This window comes from Notothenia coriiceps, unplaced genomic scaffold (assembly GCF_000735185.1).
Source record: "Notothenia coriiceps isolate Sejong01 unplaced genomic scaffold, NC01 NC01_scaffold00015782, whole genome shotgun sequence".
NCBI lineage: Eukaryota > Metazoa > Chordata > Actinopteri > Perciformes > Nototheniidae > Notothenia > Notothenia coriiceps.
Window position 1 is genome coordinate 68,072 of NW_011348483.1, and position 20,094 is coordinate 88,165.

At 40.9% G+C, this 20,094-nt stretch overlaps 1 protein-coding gene across 5 annotated transcripts in view; it reads right to left on the minus strand.

Annotated features, from left to right (window-relative positions):
- The window catches only part of ppp1r12a (protein phosphatase 1, regulatory subunit 12A), a 49,620-nt gene extending 30,673 nt beyond the window's left edge, over positions 1-18,947 (minus strand). For 3 of the 5 annotated variants that reach the window (XM_010775474.1, XM_010775473.1, XM_010775470.1), the window contains exon 1: positions 18,609-18,946. In XM_010775474.1, coding sequence (XP_010773776.1) covers positions 18,609-18,845 — 237 coding nt within the window. In that variant the 5' untranslated portion in view covers positions 18,846-18,946. Of the gene's footprint in view, positions 1-18,608 lie in introns of all 5 variants that reach the window. The other 2 variants (XM_010775471.1, XM_010775472.1) reach the window with 1 other exon arrangement.
- Between the last annotated feature and the right edge of the window lie 1,147 nt (positions 18,948-20,094).

Sequence of the window (20,094 nt, forward strand, 5' to 3'; positions counted from 1 at the left end):
ATATATATATATATATATATGTTATACCTATAGGTTTCTACATAATTAATTAAAAAACAATGTGTAAAGCCAAGCAAACTGTCTTTGGTGGCATTCAGTTGGCCGAGGAGGAACCCAAACATGTTCTCACAATATCTCCACTGTTCAGGTTTCACCATGAACCTTTGTTGCAGGTCATCGCCAGTCCCACATTTCCTGTCCTTTTTCTCTGGTTCCCGGTATAATGAAGGAGACAATTCCCCTAAAACATATGCTGCCAAGGACTTGCCCTAGTGTCAAATGTCTCCAGTAAAAACCCTTTTTATTGTTGGGAAATACTGCCAACCACTCAACTACTCCTGTTATCCAGAAAAACATGATTATATATTTTTGAAGAATACATTTATCTTGTTGGATGGACATTTGCATAAATATTTTAATGGAAACGAAAAGACAACAGTGTCTTTCATTGACTGGCAGCTGTTCAAATAAATAAACACTTGAAATCCAAGACCAATTACCACTAAGCAATATCCAAACCAAACTTTGCCACCCCAATCCCCTCACCCCCCATCACTGAACACTGTGCCTGGACTGTCTCGCTCCTCTCCTGGGGTTACTATGACAACACAAGCGTTGACAAGGGAAACAGATACACATGAACACACAGCGGCCTCACGTTCGGGGCACACGACTATCTGGCTGGAATCCTTGTCCAAATTTGGGCCGTTTACAACGCCGTATATGGCCAGAGCTGAAGAGTGCCTGCTAAAGGCCTCAGCGAGCTTATCTGACAGAGTGTATATGTGTGTGTGTGTGTGTGTGTGTGTGTGTGTGTGTGTGTGGGAGCTAAGGCACAGAGTTCCTCCAGGTGCAGATTGACTTGTTAACAGATTGGGTTCATCAGACTTTGTTATAGGGCAGACAACAATGCCAGATATTACATTTGACAGTACTGCAACTCTCACTACAAGTGAAAGGTCATGTCAAGTGGCGTGCTAATTGGACATCACCATCATGTGCAAATAATGTGGTTACACTGTGCCAACACATGGCAGCTTGTGGTTCCCATCCAGGAACACATTTTGGTAATGTCAGTAAAGGCAGACCTGTAGGTCAAATTAAGTATCAGGACACCCAAGATACTAATAAGGATAAGTCTTGCCACTCTTAGCACATTTAACTTGTTCATTGTGAGGATACATTTTGATAAGGTAGTTTTTTTTTTTTTTTTTAAATCTTTGTTCACATTTATGTTTTGTCCTTCAGAAAATTCATTCAGCCTTTTATTTCCTTGAGGGATTTGAGACAAAAAAATGAAGTGGCACCGTTGGGTGTTGAATTGGCAAAAAAGACAGTATGTGAACAGAAGCTATCCTTCTGGCTGTTTAGCAAGGGGAGTCAGTGACTACCTTTTTAGTATAGACTTTCTTATAAGTCTTTCGTTTCTCCTCAGACAAGCGAAAGAACACATGATAATACAAATCCTAAATTATTTAAATCAGAAATGTTTTCAATTTGCATCACTTTTAAATTGTGGGCTAGTCTGCGCTCTGCATTTGTTTTGTTTGTTTTTGGGATAATAAATACACACTACTGACTGGTTATTATTTTTGTGTAAATGCAGGAGGGCCATTTCTTGCCGTGTTTTAAAATACATTTTTGTTACGAAAGACATTGGGTGATTCATGCAACACAAAGTATTAAATCACTCAGTCTTGAATTAGTGTAGCAGGTACCGCTGACATGTAAAGCACAGCGGAAATGGGACTGAAACAAAGGATTGTTACGGCTTTCTGCCTCATCTGAGAACTGTCCTCTTTGCCCTTACCTAAATCCTCCCCCTCAGTCATTCCCCACACACTTATTATCTCTTCAAAGTCTTCTCCTTCTCCAAGAATGGAAACAAGCCCCTTAAGGCGAACTCAGTGCTGCCGGTGACCTCCCCCTTCATTGCGTCACCAGCCTGGCTCCACTGGCCCCTCCCAGCAACTACTGCAGCCCAACAAAGGTAATCCCTTAATGGCTGTAATTGTGTGTGGCTGACAGGTGCCAAGAGTATGCACAGTCTAGTAGCCAGAGGGACGAGAAAAAGAAGAAAGTATCATGGCGTTTACTGTGTTTCATTCCTCTAAAATGCTGGTGGCCTCCAAATATTCTGCCGACGGGGGGAAAACACACTTTAATTTAAATCCATGTTAATCTACAAAGAAAATGGTATGTATATCTGACAGCAATCAGAGGGAGTGTGCCAGGCGTCTTAGAGGAGGGGATTTGACCCTTAAATTTAAGTTATATTAAGAAACATTGGGGCTTAATCCTGTCTCTCACACTCCAATCAGCCCAAGAATAACATATAGGAGCTGTGTGGTGCTCGTAGTCGAAAATTCAGACATGTGATGACTCACTCTCGAGCAGACACGTTGACATTTAAACCTGTTTAGCCTGTGTGTCTGAGAGGGGGGAGAAGAGAAGATGCCTTGTAAATCATAAATGGAATAAGATGGACGGTACTGCACGGAATAAGAAACAAAGGCAACAAAATAAAATAAAACAAACCTACGTTAAATCACACAAGCACATACAGAATACTCTATATTAGACCAGCGATTAGTCGATGATGCAAAGCATTTTTTATAATTGATAAATAATTGAAAACCAATTTTCATGCTTAAATGAGACAAAATACCCTTTTCAGCCTCTTGAATAGATACTTCCTGCTTTTTTTCCTGGTTAAAAAGACATTAAAAAAAGACATTATCTTGGACTTTTAAAACCTGGATGGCCATATTTAGCTATTTTCTGACATTTTATACACCTGAAGATGTCCCCTATACTTTTATTCCTTCTTGGAGAAACAATATCACACGTATAGTAGACCTACAAAAAAGCTGAATTTAATTGAGACAAGATACTGCTTTGCTGAACTCCATTCCTCCACTGCATGTTAGACATGTATCCTGTCAGTTTTTCATAGATGACTGGAACATCAGCCTTGACTGATAAAAATGACCTCTCTAATGGAAACCGAGGCTTCTGGGAAGTTGACATAGCAGCAAGTAGTAACTTAATCAATGGACAGAGGACGCTCCATTTAATTGATTGAGTTTAATGTACATTATGTGGACCAGCTTCTGAAAAAAACCAACAGTTTATCTATTAGGCTTTGTGGGATTTGGTTTGCAGTGAAGCAACAATGCAGTAAAAAAAACTCAGTGGTCATAAGAAGTGAAAGGTCAAATTCAATAAAAAAGAAAATCCATAATCCACATAAAGTAGGTATCATTACACCGTTTTCCCTGAGAGAGCGCTGCTGGCAATATCCCACTGGAGACTACTCTGGAGACTAAAATTAAGTGAATCACGTCACATTAAACAGTGATGTAAGGTTGAAACATAATGACAGGCTTTCTAGGTTTACAGTAGGAAAGCACCGTGTAGCAGGATCTACTGCAATGCTTCAACGGAACGCATTTGACCCTTGAGGTAGTGACAGACCACTTAGCATCTTATTTCACAACAAGGGACTGCTCCTACTATGTTCTTTTCCAACTCTTCAAAACATTGGCTCTGAATCACAAAATGTGTCTTCTTTGTTTATAAGCTAGTATATGCTGACAGGAGCACATACGCTTTTTTTTAAAAAGCTAGACGTTACTGGATGGTCAGCCTATATGTGTCAAGGGAAAACCTGCCTCAATTGAAAAAGCAGGGAAGAGAAAGTAGTCCCTAGCCATCCGGAGTTAATAGGCGCTTTCACACCGGAGTACTTTTCCCAGGAATAGTTTTGATAGTTCCTGGGATTTTGCGTTCACACCAAAAAGATCTGGAACTAGAACTTTTTTTGCGACCCTTTTCACCCCTTTTTAGTCCCTGCTAGAGAGCAGGGACTTTCCTGGGGAGAAAAAGGTTCCAATTTCTGATTGGCTGGGCGAATTGCAAACCACGGCCCGTAAAACTCTGAAAAGTTTTAAGGCACACAGGGGATAGGTCTGTAGGTGCCAGTCGCTGAGTCCAGTAGATTGACAAGTTTAGCATTCAACACACGAACAGAACGGCAGAAGACCATGCCGCATTTGCCCACTACACGGCCCCTGGCTTACAGTAGCTGCGTAGTGACCCTCCGCTAAGTACTGGGCACGCACTTATGCGCGCATGTTACATTGCAGTTTAGGCATGCGGGTTGTATCTATAGTTGCCATGCTGTTGCTATGCTGTTGCCATGCCACTGCAACCTCTCATTCCTCTGATAGGTGGAGAGTTGACCATACAGGTGGAGTGCACCTCTGTGACATCATGTGCTTAAAATGCATGAAAAATGCAGCTCCTCATATCTGTTCAGAAACTAGACAAAAGTTAAACGAGTACAAACCACAGACTGTCTGTGTAATGGCGAATACAGTCGCTGGTTTATTTATGTCTGTATAGGCCGTTGTTGTGAGTGTGGACGGTCGGAGCATATACTGCGTTAGCTTAGCCAATCTCCATTTAGACAACACGCATTTTAAAAGGTTTTTTGCCTGCCGTCTGTCTGCAGACTTGTCAAAGCATTAATTCATGGTTTTTACTAACCGGTATCAGTATGGCATCATTTTGAAACGTGTATTACAATTAAATCACGGTCAAATATGTTCATCTTGTTGTAGTTGTGGCCCCCTTGCCAGCGATTCTTTCTCTAGTTTAGCATACTCAGCCTGGTTGTTCCTGGCCCTAGAACGACGATTTTATGGGGCCAGAAAAGCTGTGAATTAGGACCCGCTAGCCGGTACTAGGCCAAGTGGAAATGCAACCAAAAACGGGCCCCGCACGGCTCGGCACGCTTAAAGCGAGCTCCGCNTACAAACCCCAGAAGTGTCCCTCTCAGATCTCTACACTGCAGTGGATCATCCTCCTGCCAGCGGGACAGAGAACACTGACACATTTCTACCTGTTGGTGAGGCCAAGTGGAAATGCAACCAAAAACGGGCCCCGCACGGCTCGGCACGCTTAAAGCGAGCTCCGCACTGCAGTGGAAACGCGCCATAACTTATGGCAACACGAAAGAAGACATGGGAGCGGTGGCGTGATGAGGAGGTGTTGGAACTAAGTTCCAGGAACTATTCCTGGGAAAAGTACTTGGTGTGAAAGCGCCTAAGGTAATGCACCCCAAGGAAGCCTGAAACAACAATAAACATTTACATGCCTTATAAAAAAAAAAACGTAACGTTGCTATAGAAAAACATTAACACGTAATCAAGCCAAATCTTTCTAAATAAAAAGGCAGTCAAAATGCTGAATATATATAAATGCCTCAGTTGTTAAAAGAAAGGAGACTGGCAATTGGATAACAAATTCAGAAACAGAAAGATAAACAAGGAAGAACAATGTACATATGTCCCATTTCACACACTCATCAATTAACTGCACCAGCGTGGGGATGATTATAGGCACTATCAAGAGATTAACTTAATAAACCTCCCCAAGCCAGCGGGGATAAATATGGAGAAGATTAGGCCAGAAACAATACAGTGTCCATCGTATGCACCAGTCTAATCCTGAAATAATATGGAGGAATTTGAGCCCTACTCCCTACCAGCGCCGCAAAAGAAGATGGGCTAAGCCATTCTCGGAGCGGACCCAAAAATGCACCCATGACGAGCACCCAAGAAAGGAGGCCGGTCTGTTGCCATGACAACAAAGCCAAAAAGGGAACATGGGTTCAGGCCTTGTCAGGCTTTTGTAAGAAACATAAATAAATAGAGAAAGGACTTCATTTTAAAGCACCCAGGGGCTGCTCGGATGGCCCCTAAAGGCAGCACGAAAATCAAACCGCTGTGAGAAAACATACAAAAAAACTATATTTGAAATGAGTATCTTGAGGTATCTTTTTTCTTTTTAATCTCTTGCAGGCATGACTTTTAAACGTTATTGGAGAGATTCTCATGACCTTTTCTGGCAAAAGAAGGTGTCTTGTTATGTGATCATGTGGGTGCCACTGTCTTCGATTTGAATCATTCAAAACAAACTGCACTTAAAGAAATACAGGAACCAGCGGGTGATAGTAAGCCACCCAAAACTGTAACTAATGTGTTCTAAAATTCACAGTACAGTAACTTCCACTTATTGCAGTAAAAAGGCCGGCGTATTTTTTACATAGTCACATTTACATCTTTTATTAGATAACATCTAAAGCTGCAACGATTAGTAGAAGTGGCTCAACCAATAAGCAAACAAAACCAAAATAAAACACAAAATTCTGCACCTCATGCTTCACTTCAGAAGTCAGACAGCCCAAACACAACACTTTAAAAAGGCAGTCTATTCATGCTATAGTAAAGGCCTATAGCTACTGTGTGTGTATAAAAGGGTAGGTTTATTATCTTCGGGGCCATCGGGCAGAGAGCACCGAGCTTAATTTAGCAGCACTCCACATCAAGGAGACACTTGAAGACCCCTCCCCTCCTTGACTTCCTTTAGTAGCACACTGAGACGGCCAACTCGAGCACCCTGCAGAAAGCTGCTGTCAGGCTCCTGCACCTTTACTGCTGAGTGGCATGGAACCCATTGGCACAGGCAGTTAGCTTATCCCATAGTGTTGTTCGCATCTATTCTACAAGAAATTACAGTGTTAACGGTGCATGGCCATCATTAACACCCAACAGTGTGTTCATGTGGCAAGGAATGTAAATCTAAAAGTTTATTTCAGACTGTAGGTCTGTGAAAAAGGGGCCATCATACACATTAAATAGAAAAACATGCAGACAAATACAATTAAAGCAGCACAAAAAACAAACATGTCAGTGTCACCTATTTTCAAAAAGCTCAAATAGACTCTTGTCTAGTGGCCACATTTCCAAAATAGTTCATATGAAGGTTTTGGAAGGTTTCACAGGTGAATCAGTTGCTTCTATTTTTATTCAGTCAAACATTTATACATGGCATGGCATATGCTGGCATCCAGGCAACTATGATGTCGTCTTTGATGTACGTAGCATTATACAGTTTTGGGAAACACAATGATATACCCATGTGTTAAACAAATGCACGTTACTGCTTTGTGCTTTTTGTACCTGTATTGCAGGATAAATCAGTGTTCATAGAAATAAGACATCAGAAACTAGGTATCCACATCATTTGAAGATGTTGAATTTATATGTGTGAGTTTTACCCTGAGCATACATTTGAACACTTTTTACAGACTTTCCCTGATAGTATCTAAACCTTAGCACATAGTATAGGTTCTGGCTTTATTTGCCAATGGAATTTCTTTTGTAGTGCTAAATCATTGAATACTGTCATACTCAACTCTTCAGTGACATGTCTTTCCAGAAACAATGTCCAGATTCCTCAGGATAATCCATAGACATCGACCTGTCAGCCCTATTTAGAAGAAAAAATGTATTTTCTTTTGAATAAATAGCTCCAACCAAGACTCCCCAAAGAGATGTCTGTGGATTAAACTACTTTCGCTAAATGTACAAGTACAACAGCAACAAACAAGAGATTATGAAAGAGAAGGGTAACAGCTGCTTAAAGCCCCAAACCGCAAAAGGCTCGAATAACTCTCCCTTCAAATGTAATCAGGACTTGACTGGGATCAAAGCAACTAAAACAACCACAACAAACTCAGTGCCTTTTTAAAAACACAGCACATGGAGAAGGGTGATATCACCAGCACTCTCTCTAGGAAAACATGATAAAAACAAAACTCATAAAAAGCAGAACTTTACTAATGTGTGCCATCCCTTGCTATCACCTGGTGCTTTCAATAAGCCCTCTAGTTGTATTCTCTGGGGGATGTGGGGGGAGTGAAACTGCTGTGTTGAGATGGATGAGGGCTGAAATCCTCTAGTATCTGTCAGGAAAGCCAAAACATTATCTAGGCATTGTGGTGTAATGTTTCTCAAACATTGCATGTACAAAATGGAGGGAAAAAAAGAAGCTTGTGGGCTTTCAGAATGTGCGCTTACAACAAAGCTTTACAACTAATGTTGTCTTTCCTCTAAATGGAAAGAGCAGTTTTCTCCCATTGAAAGCACCCATGTTTACAAAACAATAGCATCTTCTAGAGCTCAAAACTGGCATCTCTCTCTCTTCACTCGTTTCCCCCTTCTTGTACTAGTACAACTCTATCTGCAACCACCTGAACCAGTAAGCAGTGAGGCCCTGGACTAGCATACCAGTGGAGAAATTCCCAGATAAGTAATACTCCTAGCCTTGGGGCTTCAGGCATCAGCGCTTTGGCCCCTCCTATGGGCTACGTCATCAGCTCAGAGGCGCGCAGCCACTTCCACAAAAGGAATTCCTTCTTACCGCCTGCATGTAAGTATGAGTGCGTTATTTGTCTGCGTTTGCATGTGTGTGTGTGTGCGATAGACTGATCAGCCCAGACAATGAGAGATGTGGTAAAAAAGAGAATAATCAGAGTGGAAATACATTCATTAATAAAAAAGGAATAGTCCATGTATAACTGTGTGAGATTTTAGTGTGAATTTTCATTCTATAACAAAAAAAAAGGTGTACCTCTGTGTGTGTTTACGCCTGAGACAAAGAGCTTGCAGCTCCTGTGCTATTGGCAGGGTTCATGAGGCCAGAGGGTAAGAGGGGGAGAGGGGGAGGGTTAGAGCGCTGCGGGGAGACCAGCTGGGTCCCTCCACTAGATGAGTCCTGTTGGGAGCTGTAACCAGACTACACACATGCACACACAGCCTTCACTGCACTAACTGCTGCCGCTGCTACTGAGGACGACCATATATGGCCCTGGGATTCCCATGGAAAAAACAGACCAGGATTGAGGAAGAGGGGGGGGGGGATGCCGGCAAGATCGTAACTGTATGTTTCACTTGGGCCTTTGCTCGATGCCAAAACAATAGCCCCACTTGAGAGCCAAATTAGTTTCCATGTGAGGGGTCCAAAGGCGAGAAGGGGGGAAGAGAGGTCAGATAGCCACGGAGAGATGGGAGAATACAACCTCCGTTGATATTTCCATACAATAGAACCCTTATGTGGAAGCTACTATACTGAGGACAGTAGAAAGCTCAGTCAGCACTCACTGACAGTCGATCTACCAAAGAGGCATCGAGTTTGGTCCACAGTGCACCCCCCTCCTCTTACCCCAGTGTACTGGCACCCATCGCTCATGCCAACAAGCTCTTAGCCAAAGAGGTTAAATGGATAGTATGTGGGTGCAAGGGTCTGCCCTGCAGGCATTCAACTCATTTACAGCCATTACCAGCACAAATATGGATCACAACAGTTCAATGCATCACAACAAATGCTGAACCGCTAGTGTGCAGTCACAAAGGAGAGACTCATGTCACAGTTTTGATTGGATGACTTTTCCTGTAGAAACTCAGTTATACAGATGTGTCAATTATATTATCTAATCTATACAAAATGACAAATCATATGAACGTTAGTCACAGTGCTAATATGTAAACAAACAACAACAAACCTGTACATCTACTTTATATTTTGGAAATGTAATAAGGTTTTTTTTTTGCTTTCATCTATTGTGCAGCTATATAAAACACTGCAGTCCAGAGCAAGACTCAACTAGGAGGAAATAAAATTATATTCAAATAAAAGACAATAATATACGGTTACAAAACAGACATTAGGCTGCTCCGTATAAGTAACTGGCAAAAACATCAAAACAAAACATCAAAAACAAAACATTAGGATGCGTATTTGTTTGCCTGTTTTCATGTCAATCATCAGGCAAGGCAGTGCAGATAGCTCCATCTTGCATGTGTGTTCATGTTTCTATGTTAGGGTAATGTCAGATATGAAGGCAGAGGGAGTGGAAGAAGCATGCTCACTAGTGGAGCCTCAAAGAGGAAATGAGGAAAATAAACAGCCACTTCCTGTTCCTCTCTGGCCTGAAATCTCCAACACCCTGACCACTCCTACTATCACTACCTCAGTAAGGAAAGACGAGCTCCCCGAGCTCTGGGCCTGAAAACGCACAGCACAAGAGCAACAACCTGAACAACACACAGTGGATGGATATATATTAGGCAAGTTCACTTCTGTGATGGTTAAACACATAATTGATTAATGATCAATGTCAGCATTTTTAAATCTAACGCAGTGGCCGAGAGATGGCAAATGATGTTGCACAAACTTTGTCGGTTAGTAAACTCTGATAGGAGACAGAAAACTATGATTTATCACTAAATAAGAGTCCTGCACAGTGGAGCAAAATTCAAACATGTTCATTAATTGTTATCCATCTGAAATGGTGGTGATTGTTTTTGTATAAATGTTTTATGCTGAATGCCAAGTATTTTCCTTTGTCTTACTACATCTGTGACCCATGCTGGAAACAAAGGTTTTCCAAAAGGTTTTCCTTTGGATTTTTTCTTTTTCCCTGCATCAGATAATCTATGTATAAAACCAATCAATTATGAAACAACCAGGGGCCTAGACCTTGAGGGTTGTACCTTGACTGTGTTTTAGCACAAATGGTTGTGGTTCATTAATTATTCATTTGCATATTAACGTCTCAGCTTGATTGGAATCAGTGACCTGACATTTATGCTCTATAAAACATGGTGATAAAATATTGTTTGAGGGCACTGTAAATACATTAACTTCACTGCATCTTATTTTCCAATTGGTTTTGTAAGATTTGTATAGCCCCTCTTTGATAAACAAAAAGGCTTTTTTTCCACTAGGCCTGATTTCAATCAAGAAAGTGAGTTCATATCTTGTACCAAAAGAGTATATTGTGAAGTGTTCTCATGAATATTATATTCATATTCTGTCATCAAAATCTAGTATGGCACCAACAACAAACGTTGAGTTTAGTAAAAGACACACATTTTTAGCTAGTCAGTAAAATCTTCATTTTTTTCGAGGGACATTTGGCAGCAAGGTTTAAAACAAATGTGGATTATTCAAACATACAAAACAGACATACTAATAGAAAAAGCACAAGCTAACAAAGAGGCTATACTTATGTAAGGCTGTTTAAATCATGAGCCAAGGTACTCAGACTGTCATGGTCCAGGCCCTTTCACTGACACTGCTATTTATCTGCAGGAAGAGTATCACTCGCATGCGCTTATTCACAAGAACACTAATGGGGTAGCATCATGGAAAGCAGCAGGTTCATTCAATCTTATGTCCACTCCTGGCTCAGCGCTAACAAAAATCAATGCCAATCAGGTATAAAGAGAGAGCCTTACACTTGGAGATGCAGCTATGCTTGTCAGCTGAATTCGCTTTTGAAAGCCAATGTTGCATCAGTAAAATATTAGGTTTACTGGTGATATACGCCAGGTAGAAGCAACAATGAGCTAATGCCATCCCTAATAAAAACGTAGTGATATCATGTTGGCGGTGTATAATGGGCAAATCTCCATGTTCACCTCTATACCCTTATTTCGTCAGCTGAATATGCAGCCAATTTGAGAATAATGCAAAGAATGTAACCTCACCCTTCCACAGACAACAAATGGATGCGCTCTGTGACTTAAATTGTACTTGCTGCTCTGTAAGACAATGAGGAATTCTGTGACCAGGTGTTTTCAGTTCAAAAACACAGCTCATAAAAAACACTCAGCGTGAGACATGTGACTGCCGCCAAGCAAACAACAGCAGTACGGTTTCAAGAAGACCTGGCGGAAGTAGAAGACAAGACACTATGTGCCACGGGGTGGGAGGAAAAACAAGTTGAAGTCATCCCACAAACATTTCACGGCAGCTCAATACTATGCACGGCTTGAAAGAGTGGGGGTAGACAGCAAAGCAAGTTGTGGGCATTTATCTGTTAAGCCACAGCAGGTTAATTTTACCCGTTCCAAAACAAAAGTCTCACAGGCAATTATGCTTGCATTTTAATTCTCAACAACATGAACATTGCCACGATGCAGCGAAATGAACTAAAACATTATGTTTGGGTATAAATAGTGGCAATTAACAAAACTCATTCAACAGAAAGGGGAAAAAAGAAAATATTTTGTGAATGAATGTAGTCAATTCCATCTGGCTAAAAAGGTAAGTGGGATATTGATAATAAAATAATAAAAACTACCCAACATGTGCTTTTGGGCAAGGTCAAGTTTAAATCCATAGATTTGCCATCAAGTCAGCACAGATCATATACGTGGCAGCAGGTTTTCTCTTCTGAGGAATTCTCCATACGACCCCAGGTGAACCAGTTCCAACCTGCAGCAACGCTCGTCTGACAAACTTCAGAGAACCCTTACTGCTCCAGATCCTCTGGCGGGGATGCCTTTGGCATTTTATCCCTGCTATGCGTTATCACAGCAGTGTCATATAGAGTTGAATAGAAGATGTATGCAGACCAGAATCAACTGAGATATGCTTGATTTTAATTTGAGAGGTAATCTACAGTACCATCCTTCCTGTGAACGGCAGCTTCATGTTTAGTTTCTGAGCAAACAGAAAGAAAATAAATATGAGATCGTACATCACCTCACTCAAGACACAATACTCATGTATCCATGTAACATGTCACAATTCAGTGGCTGTATATGGTTGCTTTATGCTCTTCGTGTTCGTTTTTGGGTTACGAGTCCAATACATTGGACCTAAATATGAACAGTTGATATATATTATAAATCAACTACTACAAATCAACTACACTGCAAGACATTAGATTATCCTTTCAACCTGTTTTGCCTACACTGTGGCTACCTATTTTCAAAAGTCATATACATGTTCTCATTGTGATTGTAAAAGAAAACAACACCAACGTGTCACAATCAGCAGATGACCAGGCATGTTGCAAAGCATTGGCGCGCAAAACACCACAAGAACTTCCTGCTGCTGATTATGGGGTTGGTGAAAGCTGAATGAAACTATGCGCGGGCCAGCTCCACATGGAGAGACCTGCCAATTATACTCAGGTAATATATACATGTTCTCTGGCTCCAATTCTAAATGTAACATCTGCCATGCAGCATACCAAAGACACAATAGTGCTACAGTGATTCACTGCAGACCGGAATTCATTTTTACTTATGTAAGATTATACTTTTATGTAAGAAGGAAATTGAGGACATCATGCTCATCTCCTATTTGTGAATTTACAGACAAATGCACTGCCTCCAAACACCCAAAGCAGCTCGCAGGGACATGACACCCACGGGTGCTTGCTGCGTTAAGTTTAACACACATTTTAGCATTTCAGTACTGGTCACAAAACACTGATTCTGATTGTTGTTCAAATGTAAAATGGCTGATACTGGCAGAAAATCGATTCCTTAATCAAACTTCCCTCCATCTTATTGTTTCTTCAGTTGCTTTAATCCATATTGATACAGACATGTTTTCTCTCTTGTTTTCATAATGTTGCTCCTACCATCCGTCTGATCTCATTTGATAGGTTACAACTTACTTCTGCAAGACCTGTTTTGGTTCATGTGGTTCACAAATGCATGATGAAATAATGTTTCCACTACTGGACCTACAAAGCTGTGATGCTGCTTGGGGAGTGGCTCATTCATTAAAATAAGTAAGTGCACAAAGTATCTGAATACAAATTCTTCTTTTCCAGTTTGCATTGAAAACAACCTAAATTACATGAGTCAGTGTAGGCTCCTGCTTTTAGAATTTAAATATGAAACAAATGTTATTAATGATGCACAATCATAACTCTTGTCTAAACAATAACTACAGCATGACGTGACAATTGCTAATAATTTGCATGGAGGACTGGCAGTTAACTAGACAAAGAACGATCAAATCTAGACGGTCTAGATTCCTCAGCATGAATTATTAAGTTGCATTTTAATGTATTCTGCAATATGTTAGAAATGCATGAGTGACTAGCTGCTACTGTAAGATGGCCTTAAACCATAACAAAGAACCCAGAAACCTTGTGCAGCCTTTTGCAAGAAAAGAGATGTGAAAGCAGACATCTTCTAAAGCAGACTGATATCTAATGCTCGTACTGTCTTCAGGAATTTGGGCAGTGAGATCTTGTTACAGCCTAGAGTAATTTACATTTTTATTTTATTAAGCCATTATTTTAAATGCAGTTTACCTTTTCAAGTTGACTTTAAAAAGGTTATCTACCTGCAATTACTCTTCAGCTAGTTAGAGCATAGAAGCAGCAGCTGAGGTACTGGTTTCCTTTGCATAAATCCAACAAAAGAAACAGGCATGCTGGATCCACACAGTGTCTTCTCTGAACCTTGAAAGCATCCTGGTTGCAAGTAACCTGTACACAACAACGTCATGACACTTGAACAATGGACAACATATCGACTGAAAGACTGCAATTCAGTATATTAATACTTTATGTAAATGTACCAAATATCAGCAGGATTCCCATTCAAATCTTCATGCAAAAGAGCATTTCTTCGTCATCTGGGTTCATGTTGGGCCACATGCTATACACCCTTATAAACCCCACAAGATGATAAGAGCCTTGTGTGCATTACATCTCACCCTCAAAAAATGTAATCTTAGGTAGTCTTTATCTTTAAGTCATCGAATCTGGGAGTTATTCAGCAGGCAGCTTTAAGATTTGTTTTCGTGGATTAAGCCTTTTTTGATAAATCACTAACCTGTTGTATGGGCTAGCAAAACAGGTGAGAGAAACAGGTAAGATCGGTGGTGCAACGTGAAGCTTTGCTTGTCTCAGCCAAGGGGCCTCAGCACATGAGATAGAGGAATTTTCTCCCTCAGGCAGAAAGACAGGAGGTTTGGGGACTGTAAGAGGGTGCCATTATGCCCTCAACAGGGTAAAAGGTCAAACGCACTTGCTTTTGCTCCTCTCACTGGCCAACTGCGATCCTCAGGCACAGCTGAGAATCTCAGGGTTGGGGCTATAATGAGAGATCCACAGCAATTATGTAATATGCTAATATGACTGATGCTGGTCTGTACAAAAAAAAAAGAAACACAGCCACCTCACCATCTTCCACCACATGCTCTAGAATTATTCCATTGCTAAATTCATGAAACTGATTCTCATTTCAAACTGCTGAGCGCTGCCAAAGACTCTTTCTCTGCTCAGTGTTATGCAACTCCAACTCTGTACATGCAAATCCGCCAACACAAGTGACTAGCAACCTTCACCGAGTCGTTGTTATGGAGACAGTGCGAGATAATGTTCATAGACTTCAGGGCCATAATGAGGGTGTGTAATGTCAACAGAGCAAAGGCATTGTAATACCCTACTCTGACTTGTTAAGCTGGGCTGAGTCTTGTCACCTTGGTCGTGGGGGATCAGCAAACGCCATGCATGCTAAAGACAAAAAGTTCAGGTGAGGGTCATTGTGGAAATGTTCTTGTGTGAAGCAATAAGCCCTGGTTACCTCCGGACTAATTGCCTTGATGGAGTTCAGTGGGCAACAGTCAGCTGGGCCTTGGCATTGTATGGGGAGAGGCAAGCCAGAGAGAGAATGACTCGAGGGGAGGGGTTGAGGTGACAGCTGAGGAATGTCTGCTCTGCTCTCTCTTTGCCATGGTTTCCAGCGACTGTCATGTGAGGAATGCATGGGCTAGGACGACAGGACTAGGAATGCTACTCTCTGAGACGAGTTTAGCCTACGAGATCTGGAATCTCCACTTGTCTACTGAACCCGTCATTCACTTGTATACTCTTTACCGTCCAGTGCATGCAGTCTGTATTTGGGAGAACCAATCTGTCTCAGTCAATCACATCGCAAAAAGGGACATTTGATTTGGAAATGACAAAAAGCTATATAAAGCCGCACTCTTAACTCGATCAAAGAGTGGTGAAGTCACAGATTATTATTGGTTATTTCTCCAAACCTCATCCCTAACAGCGTCCATATGTAAAAGGGGGCCTGCAATGACATCGTAGAGACAACAACAGATGGGAACATGTTGACGGTTCCTTCTGAAACAAGTCATTTATCCAGTGACAGAAGGCCCATGACTCACATAAAGACACAACCTCTGGCCTTATTGTGAGCTTATGCCAGGGCAGGACTACAAAGCAGAGCTACAGACTCTGAGTCATACCCAAACTTAGTATCATCTCTTGAAACCCAGTTAGGAGAATTGGTGGCGCTGGTTATTTATAACCCTGCACCGGTCACTAGCACTGGGAGTGATATCGCTGCACCCAGAGTGGGTTGAGTCCTCATGCAACAACATGACACACTTCACAACAAAGCAGGAGGTCAGTCGTACAACCGAATAGGGCAGTTCACTTTACTGACCAAAAAATGATCCAATTAAAAACGTGTTATGAATGTTATGATCTGTATTTTAAAAACAAAAGCACAACAAAGTTATCATAAAAGACATCCCATGCATGCCTCTGACTGTCCATCTCCTCTGACTGTCCATCTCCTCTGACTGTCCTTCTCCTCTTCACCTTGTCTTTGGAAACTATCACTACCTTGACCTTGCTGACATTCTGGGATAAGGACTTTAAACCCCTCTATCATCTTCTACAATTGTTTTTATTGGATCCCAATACCCCAGGTTTACAAGCTGGCCTACAACAAAAACACACAAGGCAGCTATTTGTCTCCAGAGATGGTTAGGTCTGGAGAGCGGCACTGCAAATTCTTTCCTCACTCTAGCTCATCCCTGGACATCAGCCCAAAAAAAGGCAGCGTTTCCACCCAATGAGTTTGCATGGGGGGCCATGCTTATTCAAAGGTTCATTATAGCTGACTGAGCACAAATGATGGTTGATTTAACAACATTAAAAAGTGAACTGTGAAAAATACAGATCAACTCACTAACTAAAGATAAAGCTTATGATGAACCATCTCAGAAATATAGCTTTTAAAACTTGTATTAGGTGTAACAAAGTCTAGCAAGGTGGCGCTCTTAGCATTACACAGGACATTTAGAAATGAGTCATAAGGTGACATCACTAGAAATCTATAAAAAAGCATTTAACATGAATTGTAAATAATAACCTTTAATTAATAAGATCATTCAAGCACTTGCTATGCAAATAAATAGGGGGAGGAAGTGTCTTAACTGTGGAAATGTGGTACATTTTTGTATACATGTAATCTTGCAATAACTAGAACTTAGATCTGTTCATAATAAAAACAGCTATGTGGCCTGTGCCCCCAGATACAAGTTAAAAGATCCCTTTTAAATGTTTAATGTGTATGTATATAAATGCTGATAGTTTTTGATATACTATACTTATATATTTAATGTATAATAACTGTCACTAAATGTAATAACAGTACAGTGATAGTTTCCTGGATAATACCTGGAAAATCCTATTGGTATTTTCCAGGTATTATTTAACAATAAATGGTAAAGAGAATAGCTCACATCTAGAGAAAAGCACATAAAGAATCAAGTAGTAGACAATACAGGAATTCCTGACTAAACTGACTTGTTCATAATGACTTCAATTACAATTATTTCAAGCTACTCTACTGTATGTACAGTAGTACACATCACTGAATGCAACTTGGCCACATCAGGACTCTTCTTTATGAAACGTTTACTGCACCTTCTATAAACCATAATAATCCTATCCATGGACAGGCATTTTTAAAACTAGGTGTATCTGACTCATACACGGTGTAACTGACTTACGAAAGCCCAGACAGGCTGCCATTTTCAATAGTCGGCTTCGAAAGTAGAGGCTAGTAAACGCAGCTACCGTAGGCAGCGGGCAAATAGTTAGCTTAGCTGCTGACATTCCAGCCAAATAGCAACGTATTTGGCACTCATATGTTCTCGTAACACCAACAACTACAATGTCACAGAATGTTAAACTTGGAGAGAAAACGATAATCGCTAACGTCGCTTCTCAAGCCAGCTAACGAATGAATTAACCTGGGCTAAATCTCCAAAACAGCTATCGACAGTTAGCTTGCCCTGCTAATGAAGCGTTAGCATACATTCCGCTTGGCTCATACTCTTCTAAAATAATTAACAACTTAATGACATTTGAAGTCATATACCATACCCTGTTGTCCAGTGTTTATATAACATAAATGTCGCATACATTAAAGGCTGTGAAAGGATCAATAAGACTGTAATCGAATGACGTTGTAAGCAACCAACGCTAGTTAGCTTATGCTTCCTCCAGAGATTAGCCGCAGTCGCGGTGGAGGGTTTATCAACAAAACCACTTTTACTGCTAGCCTGGTAATAGCCATCGTTCTGGAATTCATTTTTGTTTGGACCAGTGTCTCAATCAATGACAACATTTGTGTTGAACTCATAGCATGACAGGATCGTAGCACCCGAAATTAGTTTTAGCCAACAATATCAATGAACCATACCATTTACAACATAAATAACACAACGTTGCAATCTGAAGTGCAGCAGTACAGCAATTAGACTGCCCCCACCGACTGGGGATATAATAGCTCCGGCAAGTTTACTGGGGCAAAAGTAGTTCTGAAAGCGAAGCGTTTAACTTTGTTGCTTACTGTCGATTGCACTCTGAAAACTGCATACACAGTTAGCACTGTTATGACTTCAGAAATCCCACAACCAAGCTCACAGAGTAGCCCCTGTGGTCATCTATAACGTTGCTCTGCGTCGAAAAGGACGGCTGTGCTAGGTAGGTAAACAACGGGATGAGAATGGCTTCCATTTGACAGGTGTTCCAGGGCAAGCAGTTGCTAGCAGCAAAACGATATTTATGTCTTTATAGTATCGGCAGGGGCAGTGACTGACGTTGACACATACAGCAGGCTACCACTAACCTGGTGGAGGGCGGTGAGACCGTCTACATTGGCGTAGTTGATGTCAGCGCCCCGGTCAAGCATTCGGAGCACCTCCTCGGTATCGCCGCTTGAGCAGGCAGCCAGAAACACGGCGCCATCATCGAACTTCACCTTCGTCTTCTTCTTTTTCAGAACAGGAGGCTCCTGGTCCGTTTCTGAGCCCAGCCAGCGCTTTAACTGCTCATTCCTCTTCTGCTTGGCGTCCGCCATCTTCATCCCCCTCCTGTCTCGGGCTTCTTATCTTTCTCCGAGAGAGGATATACTTTATAGTGCCACTATCCCACAGCGCACTGGGGCGTGGGAAGGGAGGGCTGGGGAGGAGGGGGAAACCGAGAGAGAGAGGGCGTCTGGATTGTTTCCCATCATCTCGCGAGATCTGGAGCTCAGGAGCTGCAGTATAACGTCATCATCAACAGATTATGAAGGGAGAGTGAGCAGCAGGGTAATCCCTTATGGACCGTACACCAAAGAAGACAAGGGTACTTGAAAATATATATTACATAATATTCAGCTAGCTTGCTATTGTAGAGAGGGAGGTACTGTTACATACAATTGCAAATATTTGTACCATCTCCTATCTATCTGCTCCTTTTTATAGGCTATTGTTGATATTACTGGTATAATAAAAGTTCACCCTCAGTTCAACCATAACATTTTTACTACATCTGTGATGTAACTAAAGCAACGTATATCAGCAGGCTTCTCCTAATAATAACATCTGCTATCATATACAATATATCAATAGCTGCCCACAATCTCTACACAATGTCCAATTTCATTTTCTACTTTCCGAGTTGCTCAGTTGTCATGGAGATGGTTCACTTTTATCAGGAGATGTTTGACTGTGTGGAGATTATCTTTCTGAAACTCAATATATGAAGGCTTTCTTAATTCTTCCATCAAGCCTGTCAAATGTATTGTATACCCACTCTTATACAGTATTTCATGCAAACAATGTTATAAAGGAAGCTCTAATTTGCATAGTAAAAACCAAACATTATGAATACAACTGTTGAGAAACTAAAGACTGCATCTCCATATCACAAATGGTGTTATTGCTTTTGTGTCAGATTTTTTCTATTGTTTCTGTCACAATCTTTTAGAGGACTATCATTTCTAGTGTTTCAAAGGAATGTGCATCCCTTCTGCCTATAATATGCTTTTTTTATTAGTTATGTCGTTTTTTTTTTAAATAGACATGCCTTGCTGTATCTTCTTTCTTTCCATTTCAGAGATCTACTTTTGCATGTAAAAAAAGTATTTATTTTCATGTGGAAAATCTGATATAAAAAAGGATACATTAACACACATATCGCACCCAGACAGGACACATAAAAGCTCATTTACGTAAAGAAACAATAATAGCAACAATAAAACAGATATAGGAAAATAGGAAATGAAATTGCTATATTGCAACTTTGTCATATTATGTTTAATATACGCCTAATAAAAACACATTACTCTC